The sequence below is a fragment of the Rhinopithecus roxellana genome, chromosome 15 (genome assembly GCF_007565055.1).
Source record: "Rhinopithecus roxellana isolate Shanxi Qingling chromosome 15, ASM756505v1, whole genome shotgun sequence".
Classification (NCBI taxonomy): domain Eukaryota; kingdom Metazoa; phylum Chordata; class Mammalia; order Primates; family Cercopithecidae; genus Rhinopithecus; species Rhinopithecus roxellana.
The window spans coordinates 88,747,565-88,764,159 of NC_044563.1; the positions used below are offsets into that span (position 1 = coordinate 88,747,565).

The following is a 16,595-nucleotide window of genomic DNA, read 5'->3' on the forward strand; positions in this document are numbered from 1 at the left end:
TACTGATGGATGTTTCAAAAATTATTTTTATTGTTACATTCCAAAGAGGACATAGGAAGAAAAAAGAAAGTTATCCAATAATGGTTATACCTTTCAGAAGAGGCACCCACAACCCCAGCCCTAGTTCAAAGCTGCACACATTGGAGCTCAAACAGCTGCCTCTCAACACGACCGGAAATGCTGACAAATGTGTATATATTATCAATCCAGGGAGGCTTGGGTTTAAAATAAAATTTCTTTATTGCAAGTGTCCAAGTCCTTAGGATTTGTCCTTAAAGGTACTAGAAGATGATAAGTAAGACCACACACACCAAGACTATGTCTAGTCTTTACAGTAAACTAGCAAATGGCCAGTTTGTTCTAGGATGCATTGCATCAGACATCACAGTACATGAAGAAAATCTGCTTTTTGTGAAAAGCCACCAGGCATTTCAGATCCAGTTTACCATGAAGTGCAGATACCCAGATAATACAGTCAGTGCAAAAGTCAAATGGGTAAGTCAGCTCTTTGATGAGGCTGGCTACACTGCAAAATATAAATGAAACTCGAAAATAGAAGGTAAGGTCTATTTACAAAAGTTTGTTTAGTAAAGTGACTTGAAAAAAGTTTTAACCACTTCCCAGGCATCCCTCCCCTCTCCCACCAAAACAAACAAACAAACAAACAAACAACAAAAACCCTGAAAATTATCTTGAAAATCAAGTTAAAACTATGTGGTGAAAAAGAGAGTGCTTGTTCCAGGTAAAGGACTTCAAGATAATTTACAGGCAGATTTGTTTTTATTAGTAAAAGTCACAAATAGGAAAAGATTTATTGGCTGACTTTGAGCTATGTGCTTTTAAAAATGTCTCCATTATTACATTAACAAGAAAAAGAAAATCAAGCATGTTTTTGCTTCCAGTTTTGAATCTTCCAGCAACAGCTGGTGAAATCAACAGGGTATTAAAACGAAACCCAGCAAAACCCAGTCAATTATTTCCAGTTGTCTGCCTGTTTCTTTCTAGTCACCTTGAATTCAATTCCCAATTAGCTGAGGACAACATGTCGGTCAAAGACAGACTTTCGCTGCTCTTGGACTTGAAGCTTCCAGCGCTGCTGGGCATATTCTACCTTGTTCAACACGTTGGCTCGACTGCGGGAGCGGGCTAGCACATCGTGTGCATTTGCAAAAGGCTGGTGATCCTAAAAGTCCAGGAATGGAGAACATTAGAGATGGCACAGTCAGTGTAAAACACAGACAGAAAACAGTCACCAGCCCACCACAGAGATAGGGGTAGGTGGACTTTTCAAACAACAGAGCATCTATTTGGCTAAGCACTCAACTACCAGATAGAGTAAGAACTCAAGTACAGACCTAGGTGGTTCAAGAAACATAAGAGATGAGGGAGTATTTGTGAAACGTTCCCATGGATCGCCATTTCCAAAGATATTTCCCTTAAAGAAGTGGAGACCAAGCAAAAGACAGTGGTCATCTGTGTTAAAGAGAAGGCTTCCTAGGGAAAAGAAAATCTATTTTCATGTTAACATCTCTCCATGTTATAGATACAGAAAGTAGGGTCTTTCCTTGCTTTATTTGATACTATATAGCTAATCTGTGGCAGAGGAAAGATCTGTCTTTTAATTTTGTGTCTCCATTAGAATGGTTTTCTTGCCAGCTTGGGGCCACATTCACTGTGGGAGGGTGAGCGACAGAGTCTTATCTTGGGTTGTTTTTAATCTCTCCCTGTATCCTCAACACATACACTAAATGGACTAGCTTCCAAAAGCTGCATTTCCCCACTTTCCCAATCTGTAATGAAAAGAGACGCAGCTCAAGTGCTACAATCACCCTCTCTATTCAACAAAGATTGAATCTTCCATTGTTAAGCACCCAGTGGCTTCCATGTAAGTTGCCACCTTAGGAAAGAGGCGATTGAAGGGTTGCCCAGGTATCTGTGTAGAAAACCAACCTATCCTGGTCAAAGTAAACCAGTACAGCTGAATGTTTGTAGTCATTACACAGGAAACCATCATGCTAATCTATCTATGAATGAGATATAAATACAGCTGTCTAAATGACAAAAAGCTTTCAATAGCAATTTATTGCTTTTATTTGCCTTTTCCTTGATCTCTTTTTCTTGAACCCCATGTTAGCAAAGCTTCTAAATGTTCTAACAGAAGATCCAAGTCACAAGTTGTACCCCTTATACTAAACTTTGCCTCTAGGAGAGAAACATTATTTTGCTGGTGCATGTTTGAAAAAGCTCTATTATATATCCAGGGCAGGAGTCAGCATGTATATGGAAAGCTATATACATAACCACATAACTATATATACAACTATAATTATAGGAGTTAGAACACCTGGTCTTGTTTTTATAGCAAGGCATTTATACAATGTCTACATTTGAGAGACATCAAAGAGATTTTATAAAGAATCTTTCCTTCTCTTCTTTGCCAAAATTCCTTCAACTTTTCACTTTATTTAGGTAATGGCCTGCACAAACCCTAAAACTCAATTTTCTTAAAGAGTGGATTTTTTTTTTTTAAGAGATGGGGTCTCACTATATTGCCCAGACTGGTCATGAACTTAATTTTTTTTTTTTTTAATGGGGTCTAGCCTTGTTGCCCAGGCTGGAATGCAGTGGCTATTCACAGGTGTGATCACGGCTCACTGCAGCCTTGAATTCCTGGCCTTCAGTGATCCTCCTGCCTCAGCCTCCCAAGTAGCTGGGACCTATACCTATTTTTAAACTTTTAACCTTACAAATGAAAATAATAAAGGCAATTCCATGAGGCTTAAAATGTTTTTAAAAATGTAAGAAAAAAAAAAAGGAGGCAGTCTAAAGTTATAGAATTATTTGATTTCCCCTTAGGGAAATAAATTGACCCAAGGTCATTTAACAAATTAGCACAAAGACTAAAACTTAGCCTGCCTAACCCTGACTTGGTGTTATATTGTCTCAAAACAGATTTTGCTCAGGTAGATTAAAATGACACTATAAGAATATGGTGATTCAGTGAATTTGTATATAAAATATCATCCCCTGAGTCAAGGACCAGAGGAGGAAAATATTATCACCACTGGTTTGTTTTGACATAAGCACTACTGGGAAGAAGGATGTACTTGATCAGCAGAGGACCTTTCAGTTTCCTAGTGCTGTTACCTATTCTTCAAGGTAGGGGAGAAAAAATCTTCTTAAGGAACAAGTTCAAAAGACTAAACAAACCAGCTAATCCTTTGGGTCTGCTTTCTACCTATCAGAACGAGACTGAACTAGCTGCTCATGGTCATGGATGCGGGGGGAATGCAAATAGAGATCTACCCTTTTTATGTTTGTTCTTTTTCACACCTGATAAAATTACAATACATACAAAACATGTTTTAGTGTAATGCTTTGGTAATAACGATGATGTGTCATGGATATGTGATATAGTAAATATTGTGACTACTTGCTGTGAGCTTAACTATTTGTACTCACTTTTATTTGCGTTATAATGCTCTACACTGAACAAAAACAGAAGAAATGAAAACTGATAATTTAACAACAACATTTTTAAAGTATATAAATAGTGCAGAACTCACACCTTGGATAAGCAACAGTTTTAAACATTAAAATTCACTTATTTTTGTAGAGTTACCATTAATTCACAGCTCTGGTCAGAAAACCTCTCTCTGTCTAGAATCAGTTTAAAAGACATCCAAGAGGCCGGGCGCGGTGGCTCAAGCCTGTAATCCCAGCACTTTGGGAGGCCGAGACGGGTGGATCACGAGGTCAGGAGATCAAGACCATCCTGGCTAACATGGTGAAACCCCGTCTCTACTAAAAAATACAAAAAACTAGCCGGGAGAGGTGGCGGGCGCCTGTAGTCCCAGCTACTTGGGAGGCTGAGGCAGGAGAATGGCGTAAAACCCGGGAGGCAGAGCTTGCAGTGAGCTGAGATCCGGCCACTGCACTCCAGCCCAACCGACAGAGCGAGACTCCGTCTCAAAAAAAAAAAAAAAAAGACATGGAAGAGTCAGCCAGGCCTCTCAGAGACAATGTTCTCAAATAGTCAATACACAAGCAGAATCAATCACTGGTGGACAAAACAATTACTGACCATGTGACCCCACCAATTAAATGCCTGCCCTACATGTTTTCATCTCTACATCCATTTCTCTTATGTTTTGTGTTATTATATTATCTATTTCTGAAATCAGGAACAGATATTTAATGCTGTAAAGGAAGGATGTAGTTTAAGACTTTCAACGTCTATGCCTATAGATCCACAAGCCGTTCCAGGGTAAAAGGACTTTTGACTGGTTGGCAAGGGCTCACTCTGGGTTTGGCTTTTGACTTGAACCTTAAAATTCTGAATTTTACCCATTTTAAGGAACATAGTCCAATATAATAATCCACAAGAAAAAGTAATTTCTAAAAAAAAATTATATATAATAATGAAAGAATGGAAAATTCAGAAACAATCTCATACAGGATAATGATAAAACAAAAATATCCGGCCAAGTGCAGCAGCTCATGCCTGCAATCCCAGCACTTTGGGAGGCCGAGGCGGGCTGATCACTTGAGGTCAGGAGTTTAGGAGCAGCCTGGCCAAAATGGTGAAACCCCATCTCTACCAAAAATACAAAAAAAATTAGCCAGGCGTGGTGGTGCATGCCAGCTACTTGGGAGGCTGAGGCAGGAGAATCGCTTGAACTTGGGAGGCAGAGGTTGTAGTGAGCCAAAGTCATGCCACTGCACTCCAGCATGGGCAACAGAGTGAGACTCCATCTCAAAAAAAAAAAAAAAAAAAATTCTCTAGGCTGTACTGAACAAGTTTGTGGACTATGTCAATTTCTGGACATTTTTGAATAAACGAATATTAAAACAAAAAGGAGACCATAAAGCAATTTATACAGATTATGCCAACTATATATATTTATACACACACACACATATACTATATATATAAACATATATAATGTACACACACACGTGTGTGTGTGTGTGAGATTTAAAGATAGGAAGAGAATCTGGAATGATGGTAGTCATGGTTTTATTTTTCTCTAAAGAGCTCAGTTTTTTTTTCTTTTTTTTTTTTAGACAGGTTTCTTGCTGTGTTGCTCAGGTGTGATCACAGTTCTGCAGCCTCGAACTCCTGGGGTCAAGTGACACTTCTGTTTCAGCCTCCTGAATGGCTGGGACCACAGGCATGCACCACCACACCCAGCTAATGTTTTTATTTTTTGTGGAGATGGGGGTCTCACCATGTTGCCCGGGGTGGTCTTGAACTCCTGGGCTCAAGTGATCCTCCCACCTTGGCCTCCCAAAGTGCTGGGATTACAGGTGTATGCCCCCACACCTGGCCCACAGATTTTTTTTTTTTAAGCAGTAGAAAAAAAGGAAGTATAAAACATCGCAGGTTATCAAGTTGTACTTCATTAAGAAAAGAACATCATGATCTTCACACTTCCCTTGACAAAAACCTCTCTGCCTTCTGAAATATTTGGTGATATTGACAGGAAAGGAGTTTTAGGCAGGAGGGCTTGGAGAGAAAACCATCCCTGATACTTTTCTCAATGTAAACAGGGAATGGCAATAAAATTGTGCCTTTGGTACTGGAAGCAAAGCCCTGTATAGCACACTCACCAAAGATCATCAGTTTAAATCACCACATTTATGGCTTCATCAAGTAATTTCTTCATAACGAGATATATACTGAAATCAGAGCTGTTTTTAGCTTCTCTAGTTGAGGATCTGCTTCAGCACATGAACATCTATATGTGACTGTTTTTCACTTGCACTTCACATCAAATGATGACAGGGACTGGCCATGAGCACTAGGGCAGGCTGGGAACTTACCCCAATATCATCATCACTCTGTATCAACTGTGAGTGTCCAAAGAGGCGCCTCTTCAGTATGGGCTCAACCAGAGTAAGATATACCATGTACAGAAGTAGAAGGCCCAAAATGGAGAGATATATTATAATGGTAACCTAAAGGAAATTGAAAATTAAGTTACATCTTTGTTCAAGCCCATAAATCAGAACTTTGTATGATAATAGTAAAACTGACCGACATATCTGCTAAGCCTATAGAATTTCTATACAAACCAGATAGCAATATAAGAAATAAACTCAACTCTTCCCCAAAATATTATTTAAGAAAAAAGAGGAAAGATCTTTGGGATCTTTTTGCAAGTCTTCAAGACTCCAACTTCACCTACTGCTAATCACTTGTCCCCACTGCGAGCACAGCAGTTTGTCTTTTCTCCCAGCTGAACATCATGTCCTAGATTCAGCTACTCTTTAGCTCAATTTAGATATACAAAAGTATTTTCCAGGCTGGTGATGTTTTCTTGTGACCTTAATTCATGTACTGAGATAAAGCACAGTGTGACACACCCACTAGAAGGACTACAATAAAATAAATAGACAATACCAAGTGTTGGCAAGGATATGGAGAAACAGCCCTCATATGCTGTGGTGGGAATGTAAAATGGTACAACCACTTTGGGAAACAATCTGACAGTCTCTTAAAAAGTTAAACATAATTTTACCATTCTAAGGAATTAACCCAGGAGAATGAAAAACATATATATTCATACAAAGACATGTGCAGATATTCATGACAGTATTATAATAGTAAAAACCAGACATAATCCAAATGTCCATCAACTGATAAATGCAAATTCATATAGTGAAATACTATTCAGCAATAAAAAGAAACGAAGTACTGATACATGCTACAACTTGCATAAACATCAAAAACATTGTGCTAAATGAAAGAAGCCAGTCACAGAAGACCATACATTGTATGATTCCATATACATGAAATATCCATGTATGTAGAGACAGAAAGTAGAGTAGTGATGGACTGGGGCTGGAAGTGGGGATTAACTGTAAATGGGCATGAGGGATCTTTTTGGGGTAGTGGGAATGTTCTGAAACTGGATTTTATTTATTTATTTTTTTGAGACAGAGTCTCACTGGAGTGCAGTGGTGCGATCTCAGCTCACTGCAACCTCTGCCTCCATGATCAAGTGATTCTCATGCCTTAGCCTCTCAAGTAGCTGAGACTACAGGTGTGCGCCACCACACCCAGCTGATTTTTATATTTTTAGTAGAGATGCAGTTCACCATGTTGGCCAGACTCCTCTCGAACTCCTGACCTCAAGTGATCCCCCTGCCTCGGGCTTCCAAAGTGCTGCGATTATAGGTGTGAGCCACCATGCCTGGCCTGAAACTGGATTTTAAAATGTTTTAAATCTACTAAAATGTATAGAATTGTATACTTATAGTGAGTGACTGTTAGGGTACATAAGTTGCATATTTTTTACAAATCTGTTAAACAACTGTACAGTGAGGATTTCTCTAAAGTTCAGCACCTGCTGGAGCAAGAGCTCTTCCACAGGGTCAATCACTGCAGAAATCTCTGTGACTATTATAACTAACCACCCCAGATTCCCCACAGGGCCTTTTTGGGGGAAAAGGAATGGGAAGTGCCATGTAAAAAAAATTTGGGCCAGGCGTGGTGGCTCACGCCTGTAATCCCAACACTTTGGGAGGCCAAGGTGGGTGGACCCACGAGGTCAGGAGTTCGAGACCAGCCTGACCAATAAGATGAAATCCTGTCGCTACTAAAAATACAAAAACTAGCCGGGCGTGGTGGTGCACACCTGTAATCCCAGCTACTCAGGAGGCTGAGGCAGGAGAATTGCTTGGACCCAGGAGGCGGAGGTTGCAGTGAGCTGAGATCGTGCCACTGCACTCAAGCCTGGGCAACAGAGCGAGACTCCATCTCAAAAAAAAAAAAAAAAAGTGGAAGAAAAACCATTAGCCACTATAATAAAGTAACTGAAATCATTAGAGATACAAACAGCGATGAGAGTTATCTGCATCCCATTTACTACAGCAACAGTCCACAACCTTTTTGGCACCAGGGACCAGTTTCATGGAAGACAATTTTTCCATGGACCAGGGTGGTAGGGGATAGTCTGGGGATGATTCCAGCACATTACTTTTACTGTGCACTTTATTTCTATTATTATTACATTATAATATATAATGAAATAATTATACAGTTCACCATAATATAGAACCAGTGGGAGCCCTGAGCTTGTTTTCCTGCAACTAGACAGTCCCATCTGGGGGTGATGGGAGACAGTGACAGATCATCAGGCATTAGATTCTCATTCTTATAAAGAGCACGCAGTCTAGATCCCTCACATGTGCTGTTCACAATAGAGTTCATGCTCCTATGAGAATCTAATGCTGCTGATCTGACAGGAGGTGGAGCTCAGGCGGTAATGTGAGTGATGGGGAGTGGCTGTAAATAAAATGAAGCTTCGCTCACTTGCCCACTGCTCACCTCCTGCTGAGTGGCCCAGTTCCTAACAGACCGCAGACTGGGCTGTGGCCTGGGGGCTGGGGACCCCTGTCCTACAGGAAATGAAGAGGGGAAATCTTAAAATCCATAAGTAATAGTTCTAGAATAATTACTATATTTAATTTTTTCAAAGGGCTGGAAATGCAAGGAGAGGAGGGTTTATAAATGCTGCTCTCTCAGCCTCTGGCACACATGGCCTACATAGAAGCTGGGATATCTTTCTGGAATATGCTAATTACACATAGGACATTTTTGTGCCATTTCACATATCTAACATATCCTAACTAATCCACAAACCATCTCAGTGAGGCAGGCAGAACAGGCCCATTATTCCTTTTGGGGTGGGGGTCCAAATTTTTCTGTCTTGTCTAGAAACCATGCAGAAACAGAAAAGAGGTAGACAGACAGACAGGTATATATAGAGATATATATTTTACCTTGATTGTGACAGAGCTTCTTTCTTCGTATTTGCATTCACAGCGTAGACAGTATGCTTCTACATCAGGCCCCCGCACAGGCATAGGCTCCACAACATGAAGGCAATCACTGAGAAAACAAAGATAAAATGCCGCTTAAGCCCAGCTAGCTCTTCTGCTCACTCTGACCAAAACTTTCCTGAAATCCAGAATAATCACTAAACTTACCCAATGAAAGAGCATAAAAAACAAATAATAAGATAAAGTAAAATAATTTCTGCTCTCAATATTAGCATTTTGGTAAGTTCTAACCATTTAAGAAGCCACAAAGACACATATATAGTAGTGTCTATTTTCAAAGTTGCAAAAAGGCACCCAAAAAATCCCAAATGAGAGATTTGTTAAGTATAACAAATCAAGTCATCTTTAGACTTGTTTAGTTACTAAGCAAAATTATTTTAAATGGTTTAAAGTGATGTGGGCACTGTTCAAATATTAAGATTATCTCTTTTGTTAATTAACATCATTCTTTTTTGTTGTTTTTTAAGAGACAAGGTCTTGCTCTGTCATTTGGGCTGTAGTGGAATGGCGCCATCAGAACTCACTCAGACTCCTGGGCTCAAGTGATCATCCTGCCTCAACCTCCAGAGCAGCTATAATTACAGGAGCATGCCACCACGCCTCGCTAATTTTTAAATTTGTTGTAGAGATCAGGTTTTGGTTTGTTGCCCTAACCTTGTCTTGAATACCTGGCCTCAAGTGATCCTCCTATCTTGGCCTCCTAAAGTGCTGGGATTACAGGTGTGAGCCACCATTCCCAATCAACATCATTCTTAACTGCCAGTGGGGTATATGAATGACTAATCACGTTTAACAGAGTGGTAAATTCTGAAACTCTCAAAATTGAACCCTCAAAGCCACACACAGGAGGAAACAATCACTTTTCTTAATGAGCAAATCTGAAAAAGCAAGGAGAAATAGAATAACAAAAATATTTGAAAACAAAAACTAGTTATTCCAAAGAACTAAATAAAAACTAACAAAAGGATGAATGTTTTTGTTGAATGCTACTTATTTCCCCAACCCCATTTTCAAGGCTAATTATTTATAGTTTATGTAAACACAGTGCTATCAGATTTTTCCTAGAAATCTGTCAATTCTAAGCAGTAACTAAATTATTATTCTCCTCAACTATTAAGAGTCTATGACTCTGATCACCTTCAGCAAAATAGGGAGAGCTTTCCTGTCCTCCTGCCAGCTGTTGGACAATTTTCTTTCCTTTTGGCATCTCTTCGTTAGGCATTCCTGGCTGCCTCAAGCACTCTACTACACCATCCTCTCATCTTACCCATTCTCTTGGGGACGCCCAGTACTCTAGGGTGATTCCTTCTCTTTCTCTACCAAAATGTACTTTTTGGAAACAAAGTTACAGCTTGGTGGGAGGAATAAGTTCTAGTGTTCTGTATCACTGTAGGATGACTGTAGTTAACAATTATATTAGAGTTTCAAATAGCTAGAAGGAGGATGTTGAATATTTTCAACACAAAGAAATGATAAATGTCTGAGATGCTAAATATTCTGATCAAATCACTATATCTTATATGAATTGAAACATCACTATGTATCCCATAAATATGTAGTTATTGTGTCAATTAAAAATTAATTTCAGCCAGGTGCAGTGGCTCATGCCTGTAATCCCAGCACTTTGGGAGGCTAAGGCGGGAAGATCACTTGAGGTCAGGAGTTCAAGACCAGCCTGACCAACATGGAGAATCCCTGTCTCTACTAAAAATACAAAAAAATTAGCCAGGCATGGTGGTGCATGCCTGTAATCCCAGCTACTCAGGAGGCTGAGAGTTGAGAATCGCTTGAACCTGGGAGGTGGAAGTTACGGTCAGCCAAGATCATGCCATTGCACTCCAGCCTGGAGTCGGGTGTGGTGGCTCATGCCTATAATCTCAGCAGTACTTTGGGAGGCCAAGGCGGGTGGATCATGAGGTCAGGAGTTCAAGACCTGCCTGACCAACAGGGTGAAACCCCATCTCTACTAAGAATAAAAAAAATTAGCCGGGTGTGGTGGCGCATGCCTATAATCCCAGCTACTCAGGAGGCTGAGGCAGGAGGATCGCTTGAACCCGGGAGGCAGAGGTTGCAGTGAGTGGAGATCGCGCCATTGTACTCCAGTCTGGGCGACAGAGTGAGACGCTATCTCAAAAAAAACAAAAAAGAAATTAATTTCTAGAAATTCATCTTTTCATGTTGTGTTCCCTCTGAACTGTGGCATTAGAAAAAATAACCAAAAATGGTATATGATAGAAGTTGTTAGGTTGGGTTTTTTTTGTTTTGTTTTTTGTTTTTTTGAGACAGAGTTTCACTCTTGTTGCCCAGGCTGGAGTGCAATGGTACAATCTCGGCTCATTGCAACCTCTGCCTCCCAGGTTCAAGTGATTCTCCTGCCTCAGCCTCCCAAGTAGCTGGGATTACAGTCATGTGCACCACACCTGGCTAATTTTGTATTTTTAGTAGAGATGGGGTTTCTCCATGTTGGTCAGGCTGGTCTCAAACTCCCAACCAACCTCAGGTGATCCGCCTGCCTCGGCCCCCCAAAGTGCTGGCATTACAGGCATGAGCTACCGTGCCCGGCCCAAGTTATTCTTAACAGGTAATTAGGTAGTAATGAAAAATTAAATGAAAAATTAAATTTCCACTGATGGTATTTCAAATACGGGTAAGGCCCCACAACTTTCACCATGAAAGTGTGTGATATCTGTTCCAAATATACAGAAGACCAGGCATGTACCCAATTGGATGCAGGCACAAAATGGGCAGAGGGAACTATATCCCATAAGAGGGGTTATCTATCTGAGGATCAGAGAGCTCATCTAGCATCACACTTAGAGAAGGTCACAGAGTAAAATCGTATTTGAAAAAGGATCAGGCCACGCATGGTGGCTCATCCCTATAATCCCAGAGTTTTAGGAGGCCATGATGTGAGGATCACTTGAGGCCAACTTGAGACCAGCCTGGGCAACATAGTGAGACCCAGTCTCGACAAAAATAAAAATTAGCCAGGTTGATTGCAGTTAGCTGAGATTGTGCCACTGCTCTCTAACCTGGGTGACAGTAGTAGTCCCAGCTACACAGGAGGCTGAGGCTGGAGGGTAACTGGAGCCTAAGAGATCAAGGCTGCAATGAGCTATGATCGTGCCACTGCACTCTAGCAATAAAAAAAAAGAGAAAGGACCAGAATCCAGGACTCCTGCTTCCTAGGTCAGTTCTTTATCTCTGAACCTCAGGAAAATGAAATTATCTCCTATTTAGTTTCCTACTTCAGCTTCAGAAGCCTTGGCAACAATACCTAAGAATGACTTGAGAATTTTAAATGATAAGTAAGTATTGAGGATTTCTTCTGAAGGACACATACATTTTAATAACAAAAAGATATTGAGTGCTGTGCAAAAGTTGTGCCCAGCTGGAGAGGAAGCAGGAAGGTTGATTTTGGCTGACCAGTCGTTACAAACAGCTAGACCTAGTCAGAGCTTAATCACTTAACTAGGCAACACCTCCCCCTAGTGCCAAAAGGAACACATCATTAGCTTTAAATCACCCCAAACACACACCAGAGCACTCCAACTACTCTTAAGTTTTAAGTCAGCCAGCATAAGTCAATGAAGACTTAAAGATAAAAACTGGACAAAATGAAAGGCCTAGAAAACAAAAGGTAAACTATATCGAGGCCCTCACAGATACCGGAGGCCTCATAAAGCCATAAATCTGGTGAATCATAACTTGCCTGCCCTTGTAAAGTCAGTTAAAAATTTTCAGTGCCAGTTGGGAACCTATCCCCAGAAAAATGCTAAGCTGCAGGAAAGAAACAAGGGAGAGAGGGAAGAAAAACCTCAAGCAAGCCTTATTCTCAACTGTTTCTTTTCTTTGTTTTTTGTTTTTTGTTTTTTTTTTTTGAGACACAGTCATGCTCTGTCACCCAGGTTAGAGGGCAGTGGCACAATCTCAGCTAACTGCAACCTCTGCCTCTGCGGCTCAAGCGATTCTCTGCCTCAGCCTTCTGAGTAGCTGGAATTACAGGTGTGTGCCACCATGCCCAGCTAATTTTTATATTTTTAGTAGAGTCAGGGTTTCGCCATATTGGCCAGGCTGTTCTCGAACTCCTGGCCTCAAGTGATCCACCTGCCTTGGCCTCCCAAAGTGCTGGGATTACAGGTGTGAGCCACCATGTCCTGCCTCAACTGTTTTCAAAGCTATTTTTACTAATAACCAGGGATGAATGACATGTCTGAGTCTGAAATAACAAGAAATTAGTGAAAAGATTAGTGCTAAACACTTGAATAGTGAGTTCATTTGCTACACAAAAGACAGGCATCGCATTTCTTAACTGATAATAAACTGTAAGCATTGAATAAATTTGGAAAATTATTTGGAAGTAACATAAAGATTTATTTGAACATTCTTTTTTTTGGAGCCGGAGTCTCGCTCTGTCACCCAGGCTGGAGTGCAGTGGCGCAATCTCAGCTCACTGCAACCTCCGCCTCCCGGGTTCAAGCAATTCTCCTGCCTCGGCCTCCGGAGTGGCTGGGATTACAGGCGCCCGCCACCACGCCCGGCTAATTTTTTTTGTATTTTTTGTAGAGACAGGGTTTCACCCTGTTGGCCAGGCTGGTCTTGAACTCCTGACCTCAGGTGATCTGCCTGCCTCAGCCTCCCAAAGTGCTGGGATTACGGGCGTGAGCCACTGTGCCTGGCCTGAACATTCTTGTATCATATAAAGTAACTTCCTGATATAAAACCTGTAAGTATATGGCCAAATCGCTTGGTTAATATGACACCACTTACAGTGGAACACAGAGGTTCACAAGAAGTTCTCAAGAACACACTTAACAAATATGAGACTGAACCTAAATGCGTATCAGGGAAGAACAGACAGTGGCATCAGAGGAACAAACCATACTCGATGGCTGCCTTTTCTTTTTTAAAGTCAGGTTGGAATACTGTTAACTGAATGAATTTAATCTTGCTTTCTAACTCTTTGATGGCTATTTAGCTATGAAATCAGGTACATGTGAAAGCTCCTACCATTTGGAACTATTTTTCTTAAATTCCTATCCCATCCATCTTCTACCGTGGTTACAAACCATAAAGCATCACAATTCCATAGGAAGGAACACATTCATCCTGCTGTAACACAACTGCATCCCAACTGTTTCACGGCACACATAGAAAAAGCTATTTATCAGGTCTGCTGGGATAAGCAGAGAAGGCTGCTGGTGGCTACTCAGTCAAGATCCCCCAGTCATCACAGGCCTGCCTGACTGCCCAAGGGCTGAACAGGTCAGTATCTTGGCACACCTGTAACTTCTTCATTTACACCAAATGGGAAACTCTGACTACATAGCTCATTTCCACTTCTTCTTGAGCCTTCTGACACTTTTAAACATAGCTTCCCACACTTGGCAATACATCATCAAAACCTACAAGTTGTAAAAATTATAACCCAGATAAAGGAGGCTTGCTAACCTTCCACTGAAAAGCAAGAGGGAGAAAGGTCCCTCACCAAAACTTAAGGGAGTACAGGAAGAGAACTATGGGTAGTTTAGGTGCCACAAACCCATTCATATGCCCCCATGAAACTCTGCCTACCTGGGTCTTAGTGTTTTGGCTTGTATACCTTTAGGCCTGCATCATGCACTTAGTGCCTTACTCTCACTTTTTCAAATAGAAATAGAATTTCCTATTTTTGCTTCAAATGAAACACTTAAAAAGAAAACTATGCATTTGATGAGCATTCTGGGATAACACTGGCAATCACAGAAAGAAATGTGACATGTAATTCAGTAATCCAGATACTTACCAATCTTTCTGAGATATGTTCTTATTATAAATATGCCCAGAATTTTCTTTATAGGGAGGGCAGATACATTTACATCTGACATCCTCGAAATTCTGTAACCAAAATGGAAACAGTATAGTGTGTTGACAGTTCATCAATATTTTTTAAAACTGTACCATACACATTTTGCAAGCATCCTCTACCAAGTATTCTAAAATCATTCATTTAAAACTTTAACTCTGACAGATACAAGTTTTTAAAAGCCACAGTCCTTTATGGTAATACTGATGAATCATTATATATTACATGTGGTTATTTGAAATAATACTTAAAACATGATCTAAGACTTATTAACCATATTTATGGGTCACATGACAAATTATGCTAATGTTATTACCATCTACCTGCCACTAGAAAGACACAGATAGTTGTGCCTGTAAATAAGAATGTTCATTACTAAAGGATGGGAAAGAAACTAAAAATTATTCACAAAAAAGGTCACAATTCTTCTGCCTATCATCCTTTCACCCTTTGGTAGAGGGCACTGACATGGATAAAAGGGGTTGGGCCAGAGTCCCACAGAAGGGATGAAATGTTAGAGGCACCCAGGTACAACTAGAAAGGAAGTACACACAGGAAGTAGCCTGACTCTGAGATCAGTTTAGTATACTCTTCCCAGGAAACTTTGCTTCTAATTCCTGGTTGACAGAGAGAACAATTACCAACAAAACAAGTTTCAAGAGGTGGAGGAACAGGTGACTAAGTATCTGGATAGAGAAAAGAGATACTTCCTCAGCAAAGGGAAATCTATTTGAGAAGAAAGTGGCTCATCAGTCCCCAGAGGACCTTGCCCACTCCTCCTACATACAGTGATATGTCTGGCAAAGTTATTGACAATTCACAAACGTATTCAGCAACCACTTAGTGAGCATTTGCTCTGTGTTAGATCTTGTGCTCAATGAGGTGGATTCAGATAAGCATAAGACATGGTTTCTGCCCATAATCAGGACACACTCTAGTAAAGGAGACTGAAAAATAAATACATGATCACAATACATAAAAGTTATGAGGCAAGATATGCAGAGGGTACCAGCAATGTTTTGAAAGTCAGGAGACGTGCTGCTGTCCCTGCTTCTGGTAGGAGGTAGAGATGGTTTCAAAAAGAATCTCTGAATCTAAAACATTTGCCTGCCTGTAACCTTTCCCCACTCCTACATTTAAAGATATTATAAATTAAAGCTCCTATTTTTAAAAATGCAATGTCATTCTATTTTCCCATCATACTAATGTGAATTCCTTCTGTTTCCCCCCAATGATGAGCTAGCTCATCAAAGAGGAAGCACAGGTATGCATGGAGCTAGGGCAGGCCTGGAGAGCTGGGGCACCAGAGAAGGGCATGAGGGAACTAGAAGGTCAAGAAATCGAACCAGGGAGGCCACAACCTCACCTCTGTTGCAGTTTGGTTCTTCCCTTACCCACTAAATTATCAGGAAGAGAGAAAGCAAGAAAGGAACCAAGGGACTCGTGGAGGGAGTTAGGTGAGAATATGAAGCAGGTGAGAGATGCTCCGTAGGTCCTATGGGGAGGGAAGTAGGTCAGGAGGGGCAAGTTCCCACCACAGTAAGGGAAATGTTCAGGGTGAGCTGAACTGAGCCAGCCCTTGACAGGGAAGCCTTCGGTCAGATGCGGGCTTCCTATCTTTCTGGGTTGGGGCATGTGGGGCCTGTGAGGCTGGCCCGGAGGGCGCAGGTAGACTGTCAAGGGTTTAGGGTGGAAAGTTAAAGGCTCTCGGAGGTGAAAAGGTTGTCAAGTGTAAGGTGCGTGCAGACGGGGCTGGGAAGGGAAATGTCAAGGCGGTGGGGGGCTGCTGTCCGGGCTGGGGACGGCCGTGGGGCGCTGACTACCTGGCTGTCGGGGTTGAGGGCGGGAGTGCCGCCGGGCAGTCGGGAGGGGCGCGGCTGGTGGTGACGGGGGTTTGCCG

At 41.2% G+C, this 16,595-nt stretch overlaps 1 protein-coding gene across 2 annotated transcripts in view; it reads right to left on the reverse strand.

Moving 5' to 3' along the window:
* Positions 1-16,595, reverse strand: part of TMEM9B (TMEM9 domain family member B) — a 17,614-nt gene continuing 1,019 nt past the window's right edge. The window contains exons 2-5 of one of the 2 annotated variants that reach the window (XM_010384839.2): positions 14,636-14,727; positions 8,791-8,899; positions 5,827-5,961; positions 1-1,183 (exon numbers count right to left, since the gene is read on the reverse strand). In XM_010384839.2, coding sequence (XP_010383141.1) covers positions 1,028-1,183; positions 5,827-5,961; positions 8,791-8,899; positions 14,636-14,727 — 492 coding nt within the window. In that variant the 3' untranslated portion in view covers positions 1-1,027. The remainder of the gene's footprint in view (positions 1,184-5,826; positions 5,962-8,790; positions 8,900-14,635; positions 14,728-16,595) is intronic. The other variant, XM_010384840.2, reaches the window with a different exon arrangement.